This window comes from Chiloscyllium plagiosum, unplaced genomic scaffold, assembly GCF_037043375.1.
Source record: "Chiloscyllium plagiosum isolate Xiang-an unplaced genomic scaffold, Cpla_swu_hap1 HiC_scaffold_19, whole genome shotgun sequence".
Classification (NCBI taxonomy): domain Eukaryota; kingdom Metazoa; phylum Chordata; class Chondrichthyes; order Orectolobiformes; family Hemiscylliidae; genus Chiloscyllium; species Chiloscyllium plagiosum.
In genome coordinates, this window is record NW_028270157.1 from 38998765 (window position 1) to 39024583 (window position 25819).

Consider the following 25819-nt stretch of genomic DNA (forward strand, 5'->3'; position numbering starts at 1 on the left):
ACAACTTGGTAATGCATTGAGAAGGCAGAAACCTTATACTTCAAGATATGAAATCAATCTGTCTTTACAAAATAATCTTCAAATCCCACTGTTAGAAGAACTCTTCCCTCATCAAGGTTGTGTGAAAAACATAATTAACATAATTCATGGTTACTTTGTTGAAGGATGATTGATGAGTGAAAGTTTCATTTTATTGGCCACACAACATTCTTATGAATACTTAGATTAGATTAGATTACTTACAGTGTGGAAACAGGCCCTTCGGCCCAACAAGTCCACACCGCCCCGCCGAAGCGTAACCCACCCATACCCCTACATTTACCCCTTTACCTAACACTAGGGGCAATTTAGAATGGCCAATTCACCTGACCTGCACATCTTTGGACTGTGGGAGGAAACCGGAGTTGAGGACTTGCATCATCTTCCATTATAATGAATTGCCATACATTCGTCTTGAGGACCTTAATGTTTGCAGGGACATTTATGTTAGGAAGTTACATGCTAATTGAATCTCTGCTGCCTCTTGCTTAAATGTGTGTGTCTGTCTGTGTCTCTGTCATACAGTGAAAACAATTACCATAGTTCACTTTAGAAACTCTCAATCTACTAGAAATACTGGACAAGCAAAGAATGCTCATAATAACATGATGCTAATATTTTTTGTTACAAGTATCAAAAGTAATATTTAATTTTTCACCACTTGTGTTGGAAGAAATGACATTAACATATCTGGTTTTGATTTCCAGCTGCTCTACACATTGCAATTAAGAGGTTTATAAGATTGTTTTGGGACGGTGACTTTAAGGTATAAAAATGAAGAGGGTCATGTGACCATTTTGCAGTCTGTCTGCGAGCAAGTCGGATGGTTTGAGTGTTCAAGACCAAAGTAGACCCAGGTCATTTTATTGGGAAGGTGGAAGGTGTTTACATTTGGAGACAATGGCAGTTCCCTGTAAATTAACAGTGGGTAAACAGGGAATTTCCAAAGTTCCAGAAAAGTGTTGAGAATATTAGGTTGTAAACAGTTTTGCTGAAATTCTTTATGGTTTGCCGCACAGGAATGCAAATGGACTTGAAAAATTTGTAAGTAGATCAAATGAAACTGGAAGCTTTAGATAAATAGAGAAGATTCCAGGAAAACTTGCACTGTGAAAGACAATTCTGGGGTTAAACATTTTTAGACTAGGAGAGAAAAAAAATCAGAAGGAAACCTCTAAGACCTAAGAATAACTTTTGGACTATTCTGGAAGAATTGAATGTCTGCTTAAAGGACAGTACAATGTATACCTCAAAGTGTTTTTCTTCTGTTTGAAGTTCTAATCTATTCTGTACTCTAAAGTATAAATTGCTTCCGAAAATAGGATTTAGTGAACTGCTTTGAAGGCATTTACTGTAAAAGACTCAAAAGATGGAATCTTGTTGTGTCATCCTTTCAACTATTAACTGTGAGTTTGAATTCCTCTTCTAAAACTGATTCTGTCTCTATGAAGATTATAACACCAGACATACTTCCTTTCTGTTTTATCAAGAATCGCCTTGGCCAATCATAAAGTCTTGAATACCTCTCCTCTAATGATTCTCAGTCAGGCACATGACACAACAGAATTTGTTTCACATATCAGTTCTTTTTATTCTGTTGTCATAAAAATGTGATGTGTTGCTGCTAAGGTCTCCAGTTGTTGGCATGTTGGCAAACTTAGGGAGGGGGGAAATGGAGGTGTCCTGCAAGAAATAGGAGCAAATTCATATGTTTTGGTCAAGTGTCAACTTTTATATACATTTGACAAGTGTAAAACACCCAGAAATGTTTAATAAGCTTTCTTTGCCATTTTAGCACCAAGAAGTAGAATGTTACTGTGTTATTGCTGGAAAGTGATTTCTTATTACATTAACTGTACAATAGGCCTCGAGCCGTATTCACAAAGATAACTGGATGCAAAACCAGTCATAAATGTATTGGGACTAATCAACTCTATACACTGTGCAGGTTCCTTTTGTGAATAAGGGCCCTGCATCCAAAATATCATGATGCAGAAGAGACAATTTTGTACTTTACAATCCATTCCAGCAATTACCTGTAAAATCAAGCCAGGGTATTGCATGACAGTGTGTAGAAATACAGACATTGAAAAACTCTCGTTATGTTATCAGTTTGAACAAGGTGGTAATGCTAGAAAACCAGAAGGTCACACCAGCATACGCTTGGTGTGAAAATACTATTGTTCTTTATTTTAACATTGGCAGTGTGTAGTTCGGTTACGTTGGAATGCAGAGTCATAGTATTTTCTTTACGATGGCTTGGGAAGTCTTGTGGCCTTTTTGGGAAGGGAATATTCCAAAAGGTTGCTTGTCATTTGCAGCAAATTGATGTCCTTCAATTTGCAGTAAGCCATATGGGGTAGGCCTCAGTGCCGGAGAGTACTGGATGCCCTGAAGTAGGACAGGAATTTGTAGCACAGGCTCACCACAAAATACCAGATGTGGCGAGCCATTTGTGATCGAGCAATAAAAACACGCCAGATGACGACGAGGAGAATTGTGTTGAAGGCATAGCGGATGTTTCGTAGCCTGCAAAAAAAAAATGTTGCAGATGTCAATGCACCTTCCTATGCCTTTATGAGTAGAAACTAAGATATGAATTGGTACTTGCTCAGGACACCATTTTGTGAATTATCCACAATTCAGATTGTTACATATTTGCATTATTTTAGTGGAAGTAGTTTGACAGGTACAAATGTTACTATCCTGCACCATTTCCGACGTTTCTTCTTACAACAGTGAGTTATCTTTTCAAACAGGTCAGTCTCTGGAGATGCCTTTGCTGCGTGTAAAGCAAATTAGACTAATTTTAAAGTGAGCCTGAGGCATTACTTCTGAGAATTATTTGCTCATTAAGTGTACTTTTTTTTAAGCTTCATCTTTAAAATTTCATTGCGCCACTTTAAGTTGGCACATTGTACTTAATATAGCAATCCTGATCATTAAATCTTCTGCCCCAATGAGAAAGCAGCCTCCACTTCTCACTAGCATTCAGTCTCCACACCTAAACCATTAATTTGACGATGCTTTCTTTTCAGATACTGATCATAAGGTGTTCAAGAGTTGAATAGAGAGACATTTCTGCCATCTTTACTGCCAAATAGTGTTGCTGCCCTGGTGTTAGGAGAAACTATTTCATCAACATATACATAATATTATGAAATGGGAAGGGGAGCAGTTTAAAGTCATGCCCATGAGGGAAGCACGAATTTAGGCCTTCAAATTTTAAGACATTGAAGAGGCAGTTAAATCCAAAACCTGTAAAGATAGGAAGATTCTGGAATACTCCCAGTGCTGGAAACTAGTGAGTTTAAGAACAATGAGAGAAAATTGGTCAATGCATGGCTGCAGAAATTGTGAAGACGTAACGGCTTCATTCCTGGAACCAGTTCTAGGTCAGGATGAACCTGTACAAGATGAACATTGTTGTATACAACAGGGCTCACGGTGAGGTTAAATTATGCTGTTGGGGGGGAAAATGGGACACCAAGCCAAAGGATGACTGAAGAGAAACATCATGTATAAATGACTGAGAAAGACAAATACAGCATTAGAGTTGCAATAAAAAAGCACAAGTGATATGAGAAACGATTTTTCATATATGGCACTGATCAAATAATCTATTCTGCATTGAAATGAGGAGTGGTCACACGTTCGGATTAATTTATATAAAACTGAGGAAAATAATGGAGCAATTATACCACTAGATGCGTACTATAGGCCAAAGCAAGAAGGTGATGCAGGCAAATTGCGGGGATATTCATGAATTATGGGGACTTTGTTCTTGTATGCGAGTTTGGTTTTGATATTACTGTAACTTGAGTACAGGAGGAGACTTCCATCTGTGCTGTAACATTTTATTTGAAGAAGTTAACTATCACTGAATGTATAACCTTGGGGTGTCTTACCATCAACTGCTTGCATATCAAAATTATCTTTATATTCCTGTTATTCATTTTAATCACTTTCTTTGAGAAGAAAACTGAAACTAGCCTACTTTCTTTGGGTGTCTACATCAAAAATGAAATGCTAGTTGAGATGGTGAGGATGTGACCATACATTATCAGTTTCCTGTTTGATCAAAACAAGTTTTGCAAAAACAAAAGATAAGCATCTAGTGAAGATGTTTGTACTCACTTCTTTAGATGCTGTCGTGCTGCTGGAAGTCCAGACATGTCTTCATTAAGTACATATTTCTTAGTTCCTATGCAGTAATTCTCAATGTATTCTGGCCAATGAAGCTGGCGAACATCAAAATTGAATCCCTGCAAACATACAATAAAAGTTGACCTTACTGCCCCAATTCAAAATTCCCTTTATTCACCTGCTGCAGAAAGACTCAGGCTGGCAATTTCTTTCACGAACAACTTTGTTTAAAATCAAATTTTTGGATTACACTTTCATTTTATTTTGTTTGAACCTTTGGATAGGATTACCATTTGCATAGAAATATTTGCTTATTATGAGAAACAAGGACAAACTACAATTCATTCTATGAATTCAGTGTTGCTGCTGTAAACTGGCTACATTCTTATGACTTCTTACCCACAGTTTGCAGCAGTACTCAATCACAACATCTGATAGCTAGCATTACCAGTTTTCCAATGCATTAGAACCTCCTGGAATCCAGAGAGTTCTGGAATATTTCAACCAATGCTTCCACGAACTCCTCCTGCTACTTCCTGGTGACATGTCTTCCTTTATTCCCATTAGTTTGTCAAGTACTTTGTCCCTTATCATAGAGACGATTACAAGGTATTTCCTACCGTGAACACCTCGCTTTTATCTTTGGAATTTTTATTGTGTCTTCCACCATGAAGACCAATGCAAACTATTGGTTTAAATGATGTGCTATTTCCCTACTCCCTGTTATCAATTTCCCCAGTTTCTTCCTTTAAGGGTTCCACACTTACTTTAGCTATTCTCTTCTTGTATATCCGTAAACGCTCTTGCTGTTTGTTTTTATATTTCTTGTCAAAATTAGTTTCATAATCAATTTTCTCCCTCTCTATTAGCTTTTCAGTCACCTGTTGCTGGTTCCTATAAATTTCCAATCTTCCGGCCTACTGGTTTTTGCTGCTTTGTATGACTAAATTTTTGAGTGGATATACTCTTTAACTGTCTTTCACCACTGCGGGTGGTTCATCCTTCTTATCAAGTCCTTTTTGACTAGAATAAATGTTACTGAGAATTCTGATATATCTACCTAAATGTCTGCAACTTATCTTTCCTTCAGCCCATCTTCCAGTCCTACCATTCTATCCAAAGGAAAACAGGGACTGCTCCTGCTATTGCAGTCAGCATTCATCCTCAATTAATAACTCACTTATAAATCACCTGATCATTTATCTCAGTTGCTGTTGTGTCACCCCTTCCTGTTTACAAACTGGTTGCCGCACTTCCCAAGAGTAAAGGAATTTCAAAAGTAATTCATTGATTGCAAAGCATTTTTGGATTTCATGAGGATTTTTGCTTTTTGCTGCACACTTCTAACTGTAAAATATTTGTTTTAAAGCCATTTTATTTATTCACCTCCCCATATGCAAATATTGTGTGCAGATAACCCTATTTAACCAGACTTCTCAGGTGTAACACAGACCTCAATCTGTTGGTTTTAGTAGTCAATGGGCTTAAGAACTGGTTTGATGTCTTTCCATGTGTTTATGGTAAGAGAGAAGCGAAAGTTGAATATCCAGACAGCTTAACCAAAAAAAGCATTTACATAAACTGTCTCCTGTTGAACATTAAATTAAAATGGTGAACTGATATTTAATAGATGTTTCTAACTGTATGATCATGTGACTACTCAGTTATAAAAGAAAAGGTTACTGGATTCCCTGATAAACATATTTCAGAGCAGTGACATTTGCAGTTCATGGATAAGCCACTAGATGGAGGTTCTTGTAAAATTTAGTTTTACATTAGATTACATTCCCTTACAATGTGGAAACAGACCCTTTGGCCAAGCAAGTCCACACCAACTCTTCGGAGAGTAACTCACCCATTTCCCTCTGACTAATGCACCTAACACTATGGGCAATTTAGCATGGCCAATTCACCTGGCCTGCGGGAGGAAACCCACACAGACACGGGGAGAATGTGCAAACTCCACACAGCCAGTTACCCAAGAACAGGAATCGAACCTGGGTCCCTGGTGCTGTGAGACAGCAGTGCTAACCACTGAGCCACCGTGCTGCCCTTTCATTGATGAATCAATCCAAGGCAGTTTGTTTCAGTGTGTCCAATTTTTCTCTGTCTCATATTTAAAAAGTCACACTTCACTATTTAACTTTTTTCTACAGGCCTGCAAAACCTACTTGCAAGTTTTTCTATGTCAAACATGTTATATAAATAGAAATAGTTATCTGGACAGCCCTGTCCCTTCCCAGTCCAATGCTGTGTTCTTGGGCAACTCCCAGCTGCACCCTATAGCAACACCATAGTTGTTCCCATTGTTCATGGGACATTAGTTGAGGTAGTTTTCACCTTTACATCTCCAGGTGTGAAACTATTCAAAAAAATATTAAAACTTATATATGCTACCTTTTTAATAGCACTTTGATGAATTTTGAAACAAATTATTTAATCAATGAGTTACTGCTATTTTTTAAGGATACAATAGATATATATTTGTTCAAATGATGGATAGTTGTGTATGTGGTTGATTGTTGGAAATAACTTTCTGCAGATTGTACTTCATGACATGTTAAATGGGTAGCCAGTTATTCTACTATTGAAGATGATACAATTAAGATCTCTCCAAATATTGTTTTGGGAGAAGATGAAGTTTAATTAGAACATTGTTCTCTCTAGAAGCTGCCATAATTTCTTCATCAAAGGAAAATATCATCTCAGACAGATCTTCAGTAATAGTGGGTTCCATTTATTAAGGTATCCTTACATCACTGTACACCAACATTTTCTTCCTTGACATCATCGCTATTATTTACAACAGCTGCCTCAAAGCCGATTTATTTTAGCATGCCTTGCCAAAATATTCAGTCTGAATCAATTTTTGAAAGTTTAATACTTTCGTCTAATTCAGATTTATAAAATCAGCCAATGGAAATAGAAATTTGTTTTGCAGAAGTTAGTGGAATGTGTAATGAAATATCTTCCAGCATTCAAAAGGTTAATGGCTTTTCATGCTATGAACAAATGTTGTACTGATTTCCCTGCAAAGATGGCTCACTCAGCTGTTCCACCTTCCATTGCCTGTCATGTGCCTGAGAAATCCATTTTATCCAATGACAGCAGCAAATGAATAATTTACAACATACTGCTGTTGCTAAGGATGGCATTCCATGCAGCTTCACAGAACTGTGGATTCTAAACGCCTCCCTGCAAATACTCCACACTGCAAGTATGTATATATTAATCTCCAAGACAATGGATGAATTTGATACACTTGATATTGAACCAAAAAAAGCACAATAAATGTATTCATTTCAATACTCCATTTGAATGTTTTAAAATCCCCACAATGGCTTATTTTTATTTGATAATTATTAATAATTACAATTATAAAACTAGCCTTGGCATCTTAATTTGATGCTTATTGCTGGGAAACATTAGTGCTGTTATTTGATGTACTCAGCATTGTATCCGAGGTGCAGTGAGTTAATATTATTATTTAGAGTGGTTACTTTCCTGGGATATTTTTGGGTTCAGATACGAGCATTTCCTGTCAGCATGACAGAGTAGAACACAATATATGTGACACTGCAGGCCACACTATATAACTAGTGACCTTGTGCTTATATTTGTATAGTTACAGTGCTGAAGGTCTGGTTGTGTATAAATACATAAAGTGCATAACTAAGGTAACATGAATTTTGATTTTTCATGCAGTAGCTAACATCAGCTGGGGAGAACCACCAATAGTTGCTAACACCATGCAGGTACAGTCAATAGAATGCCGTCGAGCCACATCAGCTGGGGAGAACCACCAATAGTTGCTAACACCATGCAGGTACAGTCAATAGAATGCCGTCGAGCCTTTCCCACCGCCATCTCTTGAATGTAATTTTCATATGAAGGTAACAGGTCCAAAAGCATCAGACTTATACATAAATTTCAGCTTCCAAGGTAACATTAAACAAGGTGCCTATACTACTCATGAGGTCCTGTTAAAGTGAGTATGGAAGTTATGTCTTCAAGACAGATCAATTTACAGTAGTGGTCACCTTCCTACTTAGTCAGCTATTTGAGGGTTAGTATGGATGGCTGCTCACCCTCCTGCATGGTGGTTACTATTTGTGCTTACCCTCTTATCCTCGAGGCTGAGTTGACTCAGCAGCATGTTCATGTTCTCTGAACTCCAGTCCCAGGACTTGCTGCTGAAGTACTCCAGCAGCATCATGGATTTATGAAGTCTGTTGAAAATCTTCATCATTCTGCAATTGCATGTACAGTTATGTAGAGCTTCTGTTCAGTTACTCAATCCTTACATTGTAATCATTAGTTGCTTTGATGGAAATTAAAGTTCATGCGTTGCAATGAAGTTACATAATATTTTCTGTAAGGCAGGATTACATGAAAATTATTATTTTTGACTGATACTTAACTAACAGCTGAGATGTTGGGATGGAGAACTGTGTAGGGTTGAAAAAGCTGTATTTGCCTTTGTTGTTTCCAGTGCTTAGGGTGAAGCCAGGTGGCCCATCTGGCTTCATTCCTTTGTTCAGACTTTGTACCATCTTAATACAATTGACTGCTTACTATATATTTCAGAGGGCAGTGAAGAGTCAACCACATTACTAATTGTCTGGAGTCAGATGACAGGTTCCCTTCTCTAGAGGACATCAGTGGATCAGATGGCTTTTTACAACAATAAATGGTTACATGGTTACAATGTCATCATTAGGCTAGCTTTTAATCCCTCTTTTTTTTTTTTGAAAAGGTTAATTTCAAATTTATCATTGTGGGACTCAAACTCGTCTCTCCAAAATATTAGCATGTGGCTGTGGATTACTAGTCTAGTGGCATTATCACTGCATCCCTAGTAAACTGTAAAATCTGACTTGGGTAAAATGTAGGTGTTTTCTTTAGAAAGGAGGTTCTACACTCTCTTTCTTTTGTGCATACATGCATGAGAGAAAGGACAGAGATAGTTTTTACTTCATGATTATAAAACTCAATAAAATACATTAAGCTATCAGTTATTTAACTGAGTTGTTTTCCAAAGAATGTTGAGCACATGGCTTTTAACTATAAGACCTAATTATCAATGTTATCTTAAATACCATTTTAAGCAACTTGCAAAATTTTTGTAATGAAAGATTCTTTTTAATTCGGAAAAGGTTTCAAGGGTTTACTTACCGTGGTTTCTGCCCCGTTAGCCTCAGATAAAGATCATAAACCAAAGCAGGAGCTTTGTGACTGACAGCAATCCAATACTGATTAATCAAGTAGTTTGATGTAATATTTGCGTTGGGCCTTCTAAAGGCCTGATCCAGAGGGTTCCTCTTAAATGTGGAAATGACATGGTACTCTAGGAAAAGCAGGAAGAGAATCAATTAATTTTAGTATGATGGGCTATACGTAATAATTTGTTCAGGAGGTTGAAGGCTTGCTTTCTACTCAGAACAAAGCAGGGTGGAAAATCAGGTCACAGGGATTTGTGTTTTTCCAGAGAACATGGTTTCGCACAAAAATATTGTGCCATATTTCACATAAACATACTCAAATGTACAACTAGTACAGCATATAGCATAAACTGAGACAAACTAAAGATAGATTCTGTAGATAATTTCATGACCTCATAATGTTTGAAATAAAAATAATTAAATACACTAAACCTACTCACTATCATAACTCCTTTGACACATCATGATCTCTGAGATGGATAACTCTGTTTGGCTAAGTCTTTAAAAATCAAATATTTAAAGCAAATAGTTGGAAAATTATCCTTTAACCAAATGTTATTTAAAATAGTTCCAATTCTTAAAAAAAACTTTGATCATTTTGTCTTCTTACAAATAAAATGTTAAGCATGCCCATTAGGAAGACTGACCAACTTTCCATCATTTAATTGAAATAAGTCGCAGATTATTTTGATTACAAAGAAACCTCTCCATCCATTTTAATTTATGTATTGTATTCAGGTGAGTACAATCCTTGAAGCTTCCTTTTTAAGGAAAAAGTTGTACAGTCCATGGTTACATTTATCTTCTGCCTAATGGAATGGTTAAAAATGTTCACGACAGGTTAAACAAATTTGGTAGTTAGATGATTCAGCTCCATCCTCAATTGGCTTCGAGTTGATCCCAGCTTAACTGCAGTGGACAGAGGCTGACACAACTTCAGAAATTGCTCCATTGGTTGCTTTTAATTCATTTTGTAGAGGTTAGGTGCTATTAAGTTCCCGAAGAAGAACCACTATACAGAAATATACTTTCTTTTGGAAACAAATCTTCCCCTCAATGGCAGCCCCAGTCACCACAGCTCTAATACAACAGACTTGCTTCTAAAGCCAGCTTCTCCATCTCCTTCAGGTAACATCCCCCTGGAGCATGGATAGTCTATCCCAAAAATATTAAAGCCATAAAAATCAGTCAAGGTCAGTGCTGCATCATTGTGGCAAGTGGAAGTTCTGCCTTGCCCATGGTGCACTGATGTTAGAGTTCCTAATGCTTAAACAATTGAGAACTTCATGAAACGGAGGGTACCTCTCCCAAGTGCTGCTTCCAACATCCAAGGATCAGCAACTTAATTTTGCCATCACAGAGACCCTCACCACTATCAGGTCAAGTTACAACTGTGTGCTCTGCTGGTGGGAGGGGATTCCAGAGCTGGGAATCAAAGGGAATTCAGCTTTGGATACAGTTGCAGGGGTTTCTGAAAAGGTGTGGAATTCCTCAGTATCCCTCATTGATTGGTTATGTCCTCCTGTCCTCCTGGCTCACGTGTCTAACAGCTACATGAACAAATATACTCCGGGGGACCCAACAAAATTCAAAATCATTGATTTAGGTTACATGATCAGGCATCAGCTGGTGTGCTATTGTGTGATCTGGATATATCCACGAATGCCTCTAACCAGAGTTGGCAAGTCTCATTCTCCAAAACAGAAAATCCAAGCTATTTAAATGATCATATTGAAAACTGATTAATCCAGAGTCAACAAGGAATTCTATCAGTCAACAATAATGACTCAAGCGGTGACTCAAAATCTTTGCAATCTCTATATAATACCAAAGCTTTCATTTTTGTGATACATTTGGATTTACTGCTGATGTCCATACCACTTTGAACATGAGTTCCACTCACCCTGTCCTTCTGATAAGTGAAACTGATCTTCCTTTGACAGCTTAATGGTCAGGTGAGTAGAACCAAACAAAAGGAAGATTCACAGTTAGTTTAAATTAACACTTTTTCTGCAATGAGCCTTCCAAAAGGAATGCAGGTTATGTAGCAATTGTCAGATATTTTCTAACATTTGGATCTTGTACCTTAAATTCTCGTTCCCATATTTGGGCCCACCAGTACTTTATACATCCTTGATTAAGTGAGCAACGTGTTCTGAGGATTCTGCCAGATCTGAACTGAATCATCTGCATGGAAGTGTAGAATAACTCGGGTGAATTGCCTTATGAATTTCCTTCCCTTTGCTATTCTAGTGGCTCAGGTGAGGTCAGCAAATCAATAAATAATGCACTCTAGTGTGGGTTTGATTAATCACATAGTAGATTTACCAGTAAATTTGAAGTTCATGAAATAAAATGGGCATTGGCACCAAGGCTTATGTTGCCTGAGTAACAGAAAACAATGTCATGTGAATTATTGTTTTCTTGTATTGGAGGAAGATGTATAGCACGGTTCTCCAAGGGGTGGATTCTAAGACCACTGATTACCTTGATATTCATTCATGACTTAGGCTTAGGCAAATGACATAAAACTTGGAAGTATTCTCAACTTTAAGGAGGATGTGACAGACTTTAACATGACCTAATTGTTTCAGAAAAAGGTTTAGAAGTATACATTACAAAAGTAAGGAAGCTATGATTATTCTTCATAGAGCACTGTTTTGCCCTCAACCGGAGTACTATGTTCAATTCAGGGTACCCCACTTCAGGAAGGTTGAGAATGTGAGTGCAGGGAAAGGTTTACAAGAATGGTTTCAGATGAGGAACTTAAGTAATGCGAATAGGTTGGTGAAGCTGGGTTATTTATCTTCTGGAACAGAATATTGGGAGGGGATTTAAGAGGTGTTCAAAATCATGAGTTTGAACAGAACAAATAGAGTGAAACTATACCCATTGGCAGAAAGGTTGAAACAGCAGGATGCCAAATTAAGATGATTAGCAAAGTGGCACAGGGAAAAATACTTTTCAATTAGTCACATCATTCCTGAATCAAGATCAAAAGCTCATCAGAAGACACAAATGAGCCAAGGCACTTGAAACTATATGATCTGTGAAAATTTCTTTGCTGATACTGTTAAGAGATTTCCAGTTGATTTGGTGTCGAGGTTCCAAACTTGGAAAAGCAGAGGAATTTGGAGAATGAACTCCAAAAAACAGGATTTAAAGATTGAAAATACAACTGGTAAGTGATGATGAGCATGAAATGGGATTGCAGGTCAGAGTTGCAAGGATGGTGAAGACTATGCAAAAAAGGGAACAGCATGGACTGGTTTTAACTAACAATTAAAAGCGGTTGACAGAAAATGCTGGATGAGCGTGTAAAGTAGATACTCAAAGTAGCACTACTAACCTGTGTGGTAGTTGCCTAGCTCCTTCTAACCCATGATCACCATCAAAATTGTGCAGGACAATGATCAAATAGAAGAATTTCAGAAGTTAGGAATAAACTTAACAACTGTCATTATGTAGGCTGACATGTCTCTTAGGTAATGTGCAAGAATCCCCCAAAATGTCTATCTACATTATTACAACTAATACATTCCCAACAGATCTGCAACTAATTTCTTATCCTTCAGTGCATCTGTGCTACTTGAAGAAAAATAGGAAAATATAAAGAGCCAAATGATCCAAAAATATAGCATAGCCCAAAGCATTTTAAAAAATGCCATGCAGGAGACATAATTTTCTGAACAGATGTTGTAGGTAATGTTTGGTCATAGTTAAACAAGATGCTAATAGCTAAAAATTAGGAAATTAAACTAAATAATTCTGCTGGATTGACCATAATTGATAAAATGCAGTACATTTTTGCATATATGGGAGCATAAGTAGAAAATGGCAATCAACACAAATAGATTCTTTCTGTCCATGAAACTAATTTGTAAGAGAGTGGCTCTGAGATAAGCACTGTGTATGCAATAATACCTTTTGATACATTTAACACATTGAGCCAACACAGCAAAGTGAATAATAATTACTCGATTGTGTTATGAATGTGACTTGCAATAGTGTGTATGCATACTTTACAGTTTATTCAGCTAACACACTGTTTCTGATTCTTTGAAAATGGGTGACAAGACAGAAAAGACATATTTAAGCAGTATTTTCTAAAGCTATATTATTACCAGAAACAGCTAGGTTGAAAAGGGAAGTGTTAAACAGGCTGTTCCAGGCATCTGTGCCTAGGACCCTTCTGTTTCTTATACACATAAAATAATTTGTATTGTAAGTTCCAATTCAAAGTAGTAAAACTGAAAAATTGCACTCGGCTGTGGAGGAATAATTATTCTGTGAAGAGAACATGGACTAGTAAATGGGAATAAATTCCAATATTAGCACATGTAGTATACTCCTCGCTGGAAACAGGAAATACCTTGTATCCTCCAAGCTTGCCATTTTGACAATGGGCTAGCTAAATTGTCATTCACAATGTTCTAAAAGCAAGAAATGAGAGTAAACCCAGCAAACAGGATCCTTGGACTAAGATTTGACTGGCCCCTGGGCGGTGGGCTACAAGCCAAGATGGGGGTGGGCGGTGTTCAAATGCCAGGGAGCGATATCAGGTCACCTCACCAATGCTGTCCCACTACTGAGCTATTTCCCCAGCAGCAGGAAATGGAGTCACTCCACTGGATTGCAGCCAATTTACAGAATGTTCTGCCTTACTGTCAGTTTGTCAGTGGAGGAGCAGAACCTCTGTCACAAGGGAAAGCCACCATGTCCATGGAGGCAGCTTTCATAAAGAAGTGGGTATTGGTGCCCTAATTTCAGGAGGCTCCAGAGCCCAGGAAGGAGTCCATTCTACCTCTCCCATCTCCCCTCCCAATCTCCAAACCCCCTCCACAAAGATGGCGATGTTGCCACTGGAGGATTTACCCTTTTGAATACTGTGGCCTGCCCTGTTTGGTCCTGGCACACACACAATCCCCTAACCCTCGAATACAAGGCACTCTCTCGCTCTCCTTGCTGCCTCAGCAACATCTAGCTCTCTCAATAGCACAGCCAAGGCTGCAGAGCTAATAGCCCTCTGAATGGGCAGCCTGCCTACTGTCTTTAATTCAATGGCAGGCCTAATAGTAGCTTCTTAATTGACTACTACTGAGAAGGTGAAATTAAGGTCTCACTGCTATCATACACCCTGGACCCACATTTGGATTAACCTTGTGCCAGGAAGATTCCCAGTCGAGAGTGTGGTTCTGGAAAAGCACAGCAGGTCAGGCAACATCCAAGGAGGCTTCTGCTCCTCGGATGCTGCCTGACCTGCTGTGCTATTCCAGCACCCTACACTCAATTCTGATCTCCAGCATCTGCAGTCCTTACTTTCTCCCAGAAAGATTCCAGTCCGGTTAAGCTGCATATAGGTTCACTTCTGATCTCCAGATGTCCGTGTATTGGGTCAAGAAGAATTTCACCATGGCTCTTCAGACAGCACCTTTCAAATCCCAACCACATCTAGAAGGTCAAGTGGAGCAGATACACAGGAACACCATTATCTGCCATTCTTAGAGTTCCTCTCCAAGCCACTCAGTGTCGCGACTTGGAAATATAATGCCGTTCCTCCAGTGTTGCTGAGTCAAACTGCTGGAACTCACTCCCTAACGACATTGTGTGTCTATCTACAGCAGATGGACAGCGGCAGTTCAAGAAAGAAGTCACCACTTCTCAAGGGCAACTAGGGATGGGCAATAAATGCTGGCCAGCCAGTAATTGGTACACCTTGTGAGTGAATGTAAAAATAAATTTTATTAAAAACCTTCAATACCTGCATTCAGGCTTGTGAACAGAAGGAGAGCTATGAGAACAGAAATACAATGCAGAAGAAAGCAGCAAGGGTTATCTCGCAGAGGATGAACTATGAGAAACTAACATATAAGCTTGAACTTTCCTTTCTCACTTTAAAAGGAAACCCTTTTAGTGCTAAAGAAATTTGTAAAGGTCTACAATATATAAAGCAATGCAGGAAATAGAATGGAAAGAAAAAGATGGAGTTCACAGACTCAGAGTAATGAAGGGCAAATGCTGAGAAGATGCAAGGAAACCCAACATCTGAACTCGGTTACTGAAAAACGCAGAGTTGAATTTCACAAGGAAGATGTTCTGCTTGCCACTTCCCCCCACCCCCCCACCCCATTCAGAAGTCTGTCAATAGCCTGACCTATACAGTGCCCAGTCTGTGACAATGATACACTGCAGAGTAAATAAGCAGAGATTGGGAGCTCTGCCCCTTTATGGCTGCCCTCTATCGCTGCCAGCCAATCTAATTGGCTGATAGCTCCAAGAGGATCGGAACTCAGTGATGGACACTGCTAGTTCTGCAAGCAGGCACACCGAGAACTCTAATGAACCAAAGAGGGTGGTCATGGGTTTCTCGGGCAGGGAGGGATCAAGGCATCTTTGGGAGAATAGTGAAGGATTTGATGTTATTGGAGAGTAATCAGGAAGGAGCAAAGGCAATGTTAGAGGAGTGTGAGGAGCACCCACCAAATGATGTTATCCCCAAAGTCACTTTAAAAACCAGCTTTTTCACCCTCGCCTGTCTGTCCACACCATCCATTTTATGATGTGGGCAGCACAATCTTTGGGTCAATTCCCTTGTTAACAAGTTCATAGTCATAGAGATGTACAGCACAGAAACTGACCCTTCGGTCCAACCCGTCCATGCCGACTACATATCCCAATCCAATCTAGTCCCACCTGCCAGCACCCGGCCCATATCCCTCCAAACCCTTCCTATTCATATACTCATCCAGATGCCTTTTAAATGTCGCAATTGTACTAGTGTCCACCACTTCCTCGGCAGCTCACCCCATTTATATACCACCCTATACGTGAAAAAGTTGCCCCTTAGGTCTCTTTTATATCTTTCCCCTCTCACCCTAAACTTATGCCCTCTAGTTCTGGACTTCGCCACCCCATGCCCCTCATAATTTTGTAAACTTCTATAAGGTCACCTCTTAACCTCTGACTCCAAGGAAAACAGCCCCAGCCTGTTCAGCCTCTCCCTGTAGCTCAAATCCTCCAACCCTAGCAACATCCTTGTAAATCTTTTCTGAACCCTTTCAAGTTTCACAACATCTTTCCGATAGGAAGGAGACCAGAATTGCGCGCAATATTCTGACAGTGGTCTAGCAATGTCCTGCCACATCATGATCTCCCAACTCCTGTACTCAATACTCTGACCGATAAAGGTCTGATCAATCAATTGCCCATTAAGTTTTTCTTTCAAAATGATGGGTGAGGGAGGCTCCTACCTACTGTATTATGGCTACCAGCTCAGCCTGGGCAGCAAGTCCACTGGTGAGTCACCAGTCACATTTACATGATCCCTTCGAATACACACCCACCAGGGGACCATAAATCAAACCCATAGCTCAGACAAGGGCACAAACACATTAGAATAAACAGGATGCAGTATAGGGATGATAATAAGATTGAAAGCAAATGGTTGAGAGGAAATTTATCCAAAACCACCTCATGATCTTTAATGTTAAACTACTTGCTGAACATTTGATGAGTTATTCCCTGAAATACACAAAATACTAACAGAGAAAGCAGTTTCTGAAGTGTATTTATATATTAAGATTGATTTTATTTTTTTCTTCAAATGGAGTCATACAGAACAGAAACAGACCTTTCAGTCCTACCAGCCCAACCCAAACTAAACTAGTTCCACCTGCCTGCATTTGGCCCACACCCTTCCAAACCTTTCTTATTCATGTACTTATCCAAATGTCTTTTAAACATTGTAACTGTACTTGCATCTACCACTTCCTCTGGAAGTCCATTCCACACACAAACCAGTCTGTGTAAAAAAAAAAAAGTTGCCCCTCTTTTTTTTTAATATTTCTCCTCTCACCTTAAAAACATACCCCCTAGGGAAAAGACACCTGATGACTGGTGTAAATGATCTGAGATGACAAAACATGCTGTGATGGAATTTGTAAAGCTGTCAGTCCAGATCTTCCTTGTGTCAATGTGACTGTCCAAATGAACTCCTGTGGACAAGTTTAAACATTTTCAGAGTTTATATATTAGGTAATTATCTGAAGGAACTGGACAGCTATGACAGTTTAAAGATGCATACAGTTTCAGCAAATGGCGATTTATTGTTGGCTTCAATTATTACCAAATTCTAGGGAGAAGGAAATAATGACCACAAGTTTTACAATCCATTACACATGCTTAAAATCACCACCATGTTTCCTGTTACCCAGTAATGCTGGACTGCTTGCTGACTGCTGGATTGGGCACTGCTCAACATTAATGAGGTGATGATGATGTTGGAAGATGTGATAACTGATGCCACTCTGTTCTTATTGCTTCATTTAAAATGATATTTTTGCCTTAAATGCCAAGAGTGAAGAGCAACACCATTAAGAGATTGGGAGAAGTGTCAAGGATCTCGTGAAGCAGACTGTAAGGGGTATGTAGCAGGTCAGAATCTCCATGGAACAGAGAATGAATCAGACAAGGGCATGGTGTAGCAGACTCGAAAAAGGATGCAGCAAGTTGGGATCTTGGTGGAGCAGATCATGAGGATTTTGAAATAGAATGGGAGCTATGAGTAGCAAGATTAGAGTGGTGCTGGAAAAGCACAGCAGGTCAGGCAGCATCCGAGGAGCAGGAAAAATCAACGTTTCAGGCAAAAGCCCTTCATCAGGAATGCTCCTCAGATGCTGCCTGACCTGCTGTGCTTTTCCAGCACCACTCTAATCTTGACTCTAATCTCCAGCATCTGCAGTGCCCACTTCTGCTATGTGTAGCAAGGCAGAGTGTGAAGCAGACTGGAATTACAAGTGTGAGGCAGAATGGGGTCACTCTAAAGTAGATTAAGTTCACTAAAATAAGGAAGAAAAAGAAAATCGAAAAGTGACATCACGGGAAGATCTTGTGTTGGCTGACGAGTAGGTATTGCAACTTTGTTCACCTTTCTCCATGATGTGGAGTTGCCGGTGTTGAACAGGGGTGTACAAAGTTAAAAATCACACAATACCAGGTTATAGTCCAACAGGTTTATTTGGATATACTTGCTTTCGGAGCGCTGCTCCTTCATCAGGTAGTTGTGGAGCAGGATCATAAGACACAGAATTTATAGCAAGATTACAGTGTCATGCAACTGAAAGTTCTGGGATTTACATATTAATGAATCAAAACCTGCAACCCATTCTAAAAGATGAAACACTTAACAGCAACCCTGGTTTGTTCAATATATCGTTTCAGTTGCATGACGCTGTAACCTTTTGCTATAAATTCTGTCTTATGATCCTGTTCCACAGCTACCTGATGAAGAAGCAGTGCTCTGGAGGCTAGTACTTCCAAATAAACCTGTTGGACTACAATCTTGAATTGTGTGATTTTTAACTTTGTTCACCTTTCTCCAGTTAACTTAAATGCAGCCAAAAGCACTGGCTTATTGCTCTACAAGAGAATTAGTCCCAGCTCTTTTTAGGTTTAATCTGTTTAGTCTGTAGAAGACTTGTATCCTCTGGTGATGTCAATGCCCCACGATTATAAAACCTTTCTTTGCAACATCTTCCTAGTCATGCATTTAAATATTTATTTCTAGGCACGTACTGGGAATAATCTGCAGATTATTATTTTAGAGATCTTATTTGCCAATTTCCTCCTTACTCCCTAAGTTCTGACTGTGACACTACTTCCCACTTTTTTAACCTGTGTTCTTGATATTAATGTGAACCATGCCTACTGGCTGTTCATCCTCCCCTCTGAAGCCATTCACTGAAACCCCTCATTCTGGAACCAGGAAAATAATGTGCCATCCTGGATTCAGGTCTGCAATCAGAGGAATGTCTGCCTTCTCTTTACTGAGTCTCTTATCCAGATGCTTAAGAATTGACCGACAGGTTTAGACAGTACATTTGGATAGGCTCGGGCTTGGAGGGCCGAAGAAAGAGCCTGTTCCTGGGCTGTAAATTTTCTTTGTTATCATTATTGCTCTTCCAGTCTTTCATTGCAGGGAGGTGACTCCCAGACCGGAGGCCATCACAAGGAGAAGCCCTTAGCAGCCTGGAGATGAGGCCTCTTGGTTTGAAGCCCATTGCGGTCTAGAGGCTTGGCCTGGAGTGGTCTGGAGACTTGGCCCGGTGTGGTCTGGAGACTTGGCCCGGTGTGGTCTGGAGGCTTGGCCCGGTGCGGTCTGGAGGCTTGGCCCGGTGCGGTCTGGAGGCTTGGCCCGGTGCGGTCTGGAGGCTTGGCCTGGTATGGTCTGGAGGCTTGGCCCGGTATGGTCTGGCGGCTTGGCCCGGTGCGGTCTGGAGACTTGGCCCGGTGCAGTCTGGAGACTAGGTGCCAGCACGAACTGGGGAGGAAGGACTGTAAATTGAGTACTGTCCTTTTCATTTTTTCTTTTTATTCTTATGTTGGACTTTTCTTTTCTATTTTATACCAAATACTTAAGTATTTGTACCTAGGCATCTTGTACCTAAGATAACACCGTAAGTGGTGACATTGCAAACTTTTCACTGCATTCATTCACTTGACAATAAAGCAAATCCAATTCAATACTTCATGTGCCCCTGTAACAACTAAGCTAGAAGTGGTGCCATGGACTTGGCTCAAGATGTATCCCTGAGAGGGACCATCACTGTATTCAGACTGTACTGTATTCAGACTGAATGCTGGTTGGAGAATGAGATGCACTGAGTGGACCTCTGCACTTTTTTTTTCTTGACTGCCTGGTAATCACCCAATCTCTCTTTCTCAGCAAACTCTTTGGCTGTGAGGTGACCACACGCTACACTGCAGTGACCACACTGACACACTGCAGTGCTGCTCAAGCTAAATGCCCAGAGCTCAAGTTGCTACAGTTGACAATAACTCCTGCACATATGATCCAGGATACAGGAAAAGACCTGGAGTTCCCACATGAAAGAAAGGGGCATTTAAGGAATCATGGCTTTCCTGCCATTCCTCTATTAGACAATAATAGTTACTACTTAAGTCAAGAGTTGTTTACTTTTCTTCTGTCAGTCCAGGGAGATAAATTGTCCTGTCATCTGCTGCACCTGTTTTTGGTAGATGTCATGAGTTTGGAAGGAACCTTGGTGCATTGCTGCAGTGTACGCTGTAGATATTAGATACTGCTAGTATTGTGAATTGGTGGTAAAGGGACTGAATGCTGAGCATTGCAGATGAGGTGGCAAACAAGTAGGTACTTTGCCCTGGAGGGTATCAAGTATTGAGTATCATTAGAGCTGCATTCATCCAGGCAAAAGGGGAGTATTCCATCACACAACTGACTTTTGCCTTGTAGACAGGTGAACAGGCTTTGGAGAGACGTGACTTGCTGCAGTGCATTACGTAGTAGAATACACTGCTTCCCATGCATATCAATAGAAGAGGGAGTGAATGAGACTTATGGACGGGTTGTCAATTAAGTGAACTGCTTTTTCCTTGGTGGTGTCAAGCCTCTTATGTGGTGTTGGTACTGCGATCATCCAGAGAAGTGAGGCAGAATTCCATTGCACTCCTGAAATGTGCCTTTGAGTAGCTGACAGGCTTTTGAAAAGCCAAAGGGGAGTTCATTCCACAGAGTCACCAGCCTACGAACTGTCTTTGTATTCACAATAATTATATAATTTGTTCAGTCCCAGTTCCATTTCTATTCAATTATAACCTTCAGAATTGTATGTTATAACCTTTAACAATAGTAATGTCAATGAATGTCACAGGGAAATTGTTCGACTCCATCTTGTTGGAGATGATCATTACCTGGCAATGCTGGCATGAATGTTCCTTGACATTTACCAGCCCAATCCCTAATATTGGTAATAAAAACAGAAAGTGCTGGAGAAACTCAGCAGCTTTGGCAACATCTGTAGAGAGAGAAAGTATTAACTTTTCAGGTCCAATGACTCTTCGTCAGAACACTGTCCAGTTCTTGGTGCTGCAGGCTTGGAAAGCTCTTCACTGTCTGAGGAGTTGTGAATGGTGCTGAATGCTTTGCAATCAGCAAACATTAAGATGAAGAGAAGGTAATTGATAAAACATTTGAAGTAGGTTGGGCTCAAGACACAACCCTGAATAACTCACACAGCAATGTTCTGAGGATGAGATGATTGACCTCTAATAACTACAGCCATCTTCCTTTGTACTGAGTATTTGTCTGAACAGTGGGGTGATTTCCCCTGTCTCACATTGATTTCAATTTTGCTAGGATTTCTTCATGCTGCTCTTCATCAATTGCTGCCTGTCACTATCACCTTCCCTTTGCAATTCTCTGCAGATTGAAGTCCTCAGCTGAAACCTCCAGAGCAGAACTCATATGCACTTACGCAAGCTGGCATCTGTGTTATTCTTGTTTTATTCTGTGACTGTGGTGCCCTTCTCCCCAGTGTCTCACTATATTGCAGATCTCTCTTCTCCAGTACGCTCTCTGTGACATGCACAGTGTCAGATTCTGGGTTGCAGACTGCAAGCATAGAGACAAGTGAACGAGTGACTTTGCTGTTGCGTTGGTCTCTTCCATTATCTGGACAGGTAAACCATGAATCTCAGGAAGGAAAAAGCCTTCCAAGGATAAAGTTGGGGCGCGGTGAAGGGGAAATGTAAAAGGTACATCCTTACATCAGCTGGAGCTTGTAAAACAAAAAAATGAAATGAGAGAAGCATGATTAGGCATGAGGATGTCATTATCTTCAATTTATGCTGCTAGCCACAGCTTCAGCAATGGTGTTTCCGATAATGAATATCACTTTCTCCTGGATGGGAGCTAGGTCAGGCCCTACATTTAGTTGCCTTTGCTTGTGCACTACCTTCTCCTGCAAAAGAGAGGGAAGTAGTGAGTACAATGTTACCTGTTTCAGTGATGTCACGCTTGAACAGCTGGTAATATGCCTATGCTGTGAGATTTGGATGTGAGAAACGTCGATTCTCCTGTTCCCTGGATGCTGCCTGACCTGTTGCGCTTTTCCAGCAACACATTTTCAGCTCTGATCTCCAGCATCTGCAGACCTCACTTTCTCCTCGAGGATTGCAACAGTGCCAAATGTGTGAGAGTTAAGAGAAACATATAAATCTTATGTAAGTGTCAAGAATTGATTGAGATTTTAGGAGCTGAGCAATGAAAGTGTGATGAATTGAGAGCATGGGGCTCATGCTGACATTGGAGGGAAATGGCATTTGAAGATGCACTCTTTTACCTTGACATATGATTATTAAAATTCTTGTAGGACCACATCCAAATCCTTGGTGCTATATTCCTGGCATTCACCTCCGTGGCTCTTTTCTCATGCCTCCTTTTCTCTCCATCCTATCAATACAGGTCATCCCTCCTCCACCAAGACCTCCAACGCAGCATCGGAAAATCTTGGCACATGCTTTCATCCATAGTCAGCCACTGACCTTATTAGCACAACATTATTCTGAATAATCTCAGTACCTTCAGCAACCAGAAAGCCCCTTAAAAAGTACAGTCTAGCTTTAAGAACTGCTGGCACATAAGAGTACGAGGTCCTCTGCCGATGCACATAGCCCTGAACAATGTAGTTGGTGCTGCACACAGAAATTGGGATTTATGAACAAACAGTACAAGCTTGCACACTACCTCCGTTACTGCATTACACTAAACAGGTATGTGCTCATTGGACATTATGATCCCTGTATTCATTTTTAAGAGTTATCACTTTCTTTCCATGTCTGCATTGTGGGAAAGGTTTACTTCTATTTGTTGTGTCAGGATAGATTTTATGCTGAATGGATCTTAGCATTTGCTGTGCCCATATTACTTGTCTTAATTTTCCTCTGGCCAAATCATTTCATTTTAGGGGAACCTGTTACTTTGGGGTGTAGTTAGGAGGGAGGGGGGGATTGGAGATTTTAGAATTACTCTAGTCATTACTCGGACTATAAGTAATCTTAGAAAATGTATCGACCATGTTGATAGACAATACAACTTACCAGTTTGCCCAGATATTGAGTTAGTAAAGATATTGCACATTCTAAGAAGACTCACCACATTTTCTCATTTTTGGCTACACTGTAGCATCCATTATATCAGCCAAATAACTAACTGATACATTATTTAAAATTGATTTTAATTAATTGGATGATGTGGATGGCCATACATCAGAAAACAATTCTGGGGAAGAGGTTGTGCCAACTGGAAATCATTAGTCTCGTTTTAACTTACAAACTCAAATCTTACCAATCTCTCCCCAGTGAAACGGGTTGATGCCTCCTGTCGTACAATTGTAAATAAGGGTAGTTTTTGGCCTGTAAAAAAAAAAGGATAGCAACAGAGTCAAAGAAATGTGTATTCGGAGTGTAGGTAAAACTGGTAGAGTTTTTCATCTGGACACTGGATAATCAGACCAGTGGCTGATCACAGTGCTTCTTGTGGAAGACCTGCTAACAAGCAGGAAGGTTCAGCACTGCTGGTCTGAGGTCACAGTGAAATGTGATGGACTATTCAAATGATCCTGAGATGTACAGCAATGTAAATGTAAGCAAAAGAAGGGATTAGCAAACAAAAGGTATCATTTATATCTCCCCAATGCATCCCTTCTCATCTGTATACAATGCTGTCTTTTAAAAGTAGGGTTTGTTTTCCTATCCTAACTTCAAATGTATTTTCTACATTCAACTATATCTGGCATCTCTTTGTTCATCTTCTCTATATTCTTCTACCTTCATCATCAGATTAGTATATTTCAGTCTTGTCTCCCAAAGTATTATTTACGAATAAATTTGATACAAAATATTGTAGAAAGATTGTTGAATTGAATGTGGAGACCTACCATTTCCAACTAAAACTTACTAAAATTATTTGCAGAGGAAAGGTGATATCTAACTAACCTAGTTAATGTTTTGAGAAGGTTACTAGCAGGGTGTATTTACCAATGTTGTCTATCCAACTTCCAGAAAAAAGCATTTTCTGAGTATCTGCTTGAGAAATTATTAGAAAAATAATAGTAAATAGAACTGGAGGTAATCTCATAACCATTACAACATGGTTAGAAATTAGCAGACAGATAGGCTAAAGTTTTTGCCCTGTGATTAGTGAATGTAATAATCCTGTCCTGTCGGAAATTTTATTGGGATCCTCAGCTTTTCACCATACCTCACCTCAAAAAGATTAGGGTAATTGGAATAATCAAAGTTAAAAATCACACACCAAGTTATAGTCCAACAGGTTTAATTGGAAGCACACTAGCTTTCGGAGCGTCGCTCCGAAAGCTAGTGTGCTTCCAATTAAACCTGTTGGACTATAACCTGGTGTTGTGTGTTTTTTAACTTTGTACACCCCAGTCCAACACTGGCATCTCCAAATCTGGAATAATCAAGATTGAGATTAATAGATTTTTTTCAGGTAAAGTATCACAGAATTCAGGAAAAAGACAGGGCAGTGGTGTTGACCTACAGATCAACCTTGATTTTAGGCTTTCAGGGATTGAATGGCCTAATTCTGTTCCTACAATCCTATTTCTTTTATGCTGCTTCCACAGTTCATTCCCAGTGCATGTGTTTACCAGTGTCACTGAATCCTAGTTCGTCAGTCAACATAATTTCCCTGGCCTTTAACTTCACTGTATGTGAACCACAGAAGCTTTCTCTTACTCACACTTTGCCATTTGCCTTCCACTTATTCATCCACCCTTCCTCCTCCTCTCCTTCCTCATGCACCCCCAAATCTCAGGTCTAATTATTCTCCTTCTCCATTAATCTAGCTTTCACCGAAAGGCATACTTGAGTTTGGATCTCTAATTGCAACATCATGTCAAATCACTTAGTTGTGAATTAAAAAGAAACTATTACAGAATGCTGTAGAACAACAATGCTTGAAATGGTATAAAATGTTGTTAAAATTATTTTAGTGCGGGATTTGGGAATTGTTAGCAGGGCCAGAATTTGTTGCCCATCCCTACTTTCCCTTGAACTGATTTGGTCTGGAGGCCATTTCAGAAGGCAATTAAACAACCACATTGCTGTCTGTCTAGAGTCACATGTAGGCTAGACCAGGCAAGAATGACTGGTTTCTCAATTCAATCAGCTGGGTTTTGAAGACAATGGTAACACGGTCACCATTAGGCTAGTACTTAATTCCAGACTTTTTAAAAATTGAATTCAAATTTCACATTTACCATGGTCCAATTCAAATCCAGGTGCTGACATAGCCTCTGGATTCCAAGTCCAGTGACATTACCACTAAACCACAGCATTTTTCTTTCACCTTACATTTATGGAGATTGAAAAACCAACCAAACATTAGTGGGCACTATGTCTGCAACCACAAGGGTAACTGTGGCTCAACTGTACTTTTTTAATTTAAAACAGAAGGCAGCTGGAGAAGAGTTATTATTTGTTACAAGTTTATGTCAAAGCATTTGCTTAATCCAAACAGCAGGGAAACCTTACGATATGTTTAAAAGAGGTAACCTCAGACAAGCAGCTCT

The 25819-nt window shown here is 39.7% G+C and overlaps 1 protein-coding gene across 4 annotated transcripts in view; it reads right to left on the bottom strand.

The window, feature by feature from the left end:
* Positions 1–1605: 1605 nt before the first annotated feature.
* LOC122559658 (fatty acyl-CoA reductase 1) overlaps positions 1606–25819 on the bottom strand; it is a 196236-nt gene continuing 172022 nt past the window's right edge. For all 4 annotated transcript variants that reach the window (XM_043709498.2, XM_087997232.1, XM_087997231.1 and 1 more), the window contains exons 8-12: positions 23572–23639; positions 9361–9532; positions 8306–8435; positions 4177–4304; positions 1606–2568 (exon numbers count right to left, since the gene is read on the bottom strand). In XM_043709498.2, the coding sequence (XP_043565433.1) occupies positions 2406–2568; positions 4177–4304; positions 8306–8435; positions 9361–9532; positions 23572–23639 (661 nt within the window). In that variant the 3' untranslated portion in view covers positions 1606–2405. The remainder of the gene's footprint in view (positions 2569–4176; positions 4305–8305; positions 8436–9360; positions 9533–23571; positions 23640–25819) is intronic.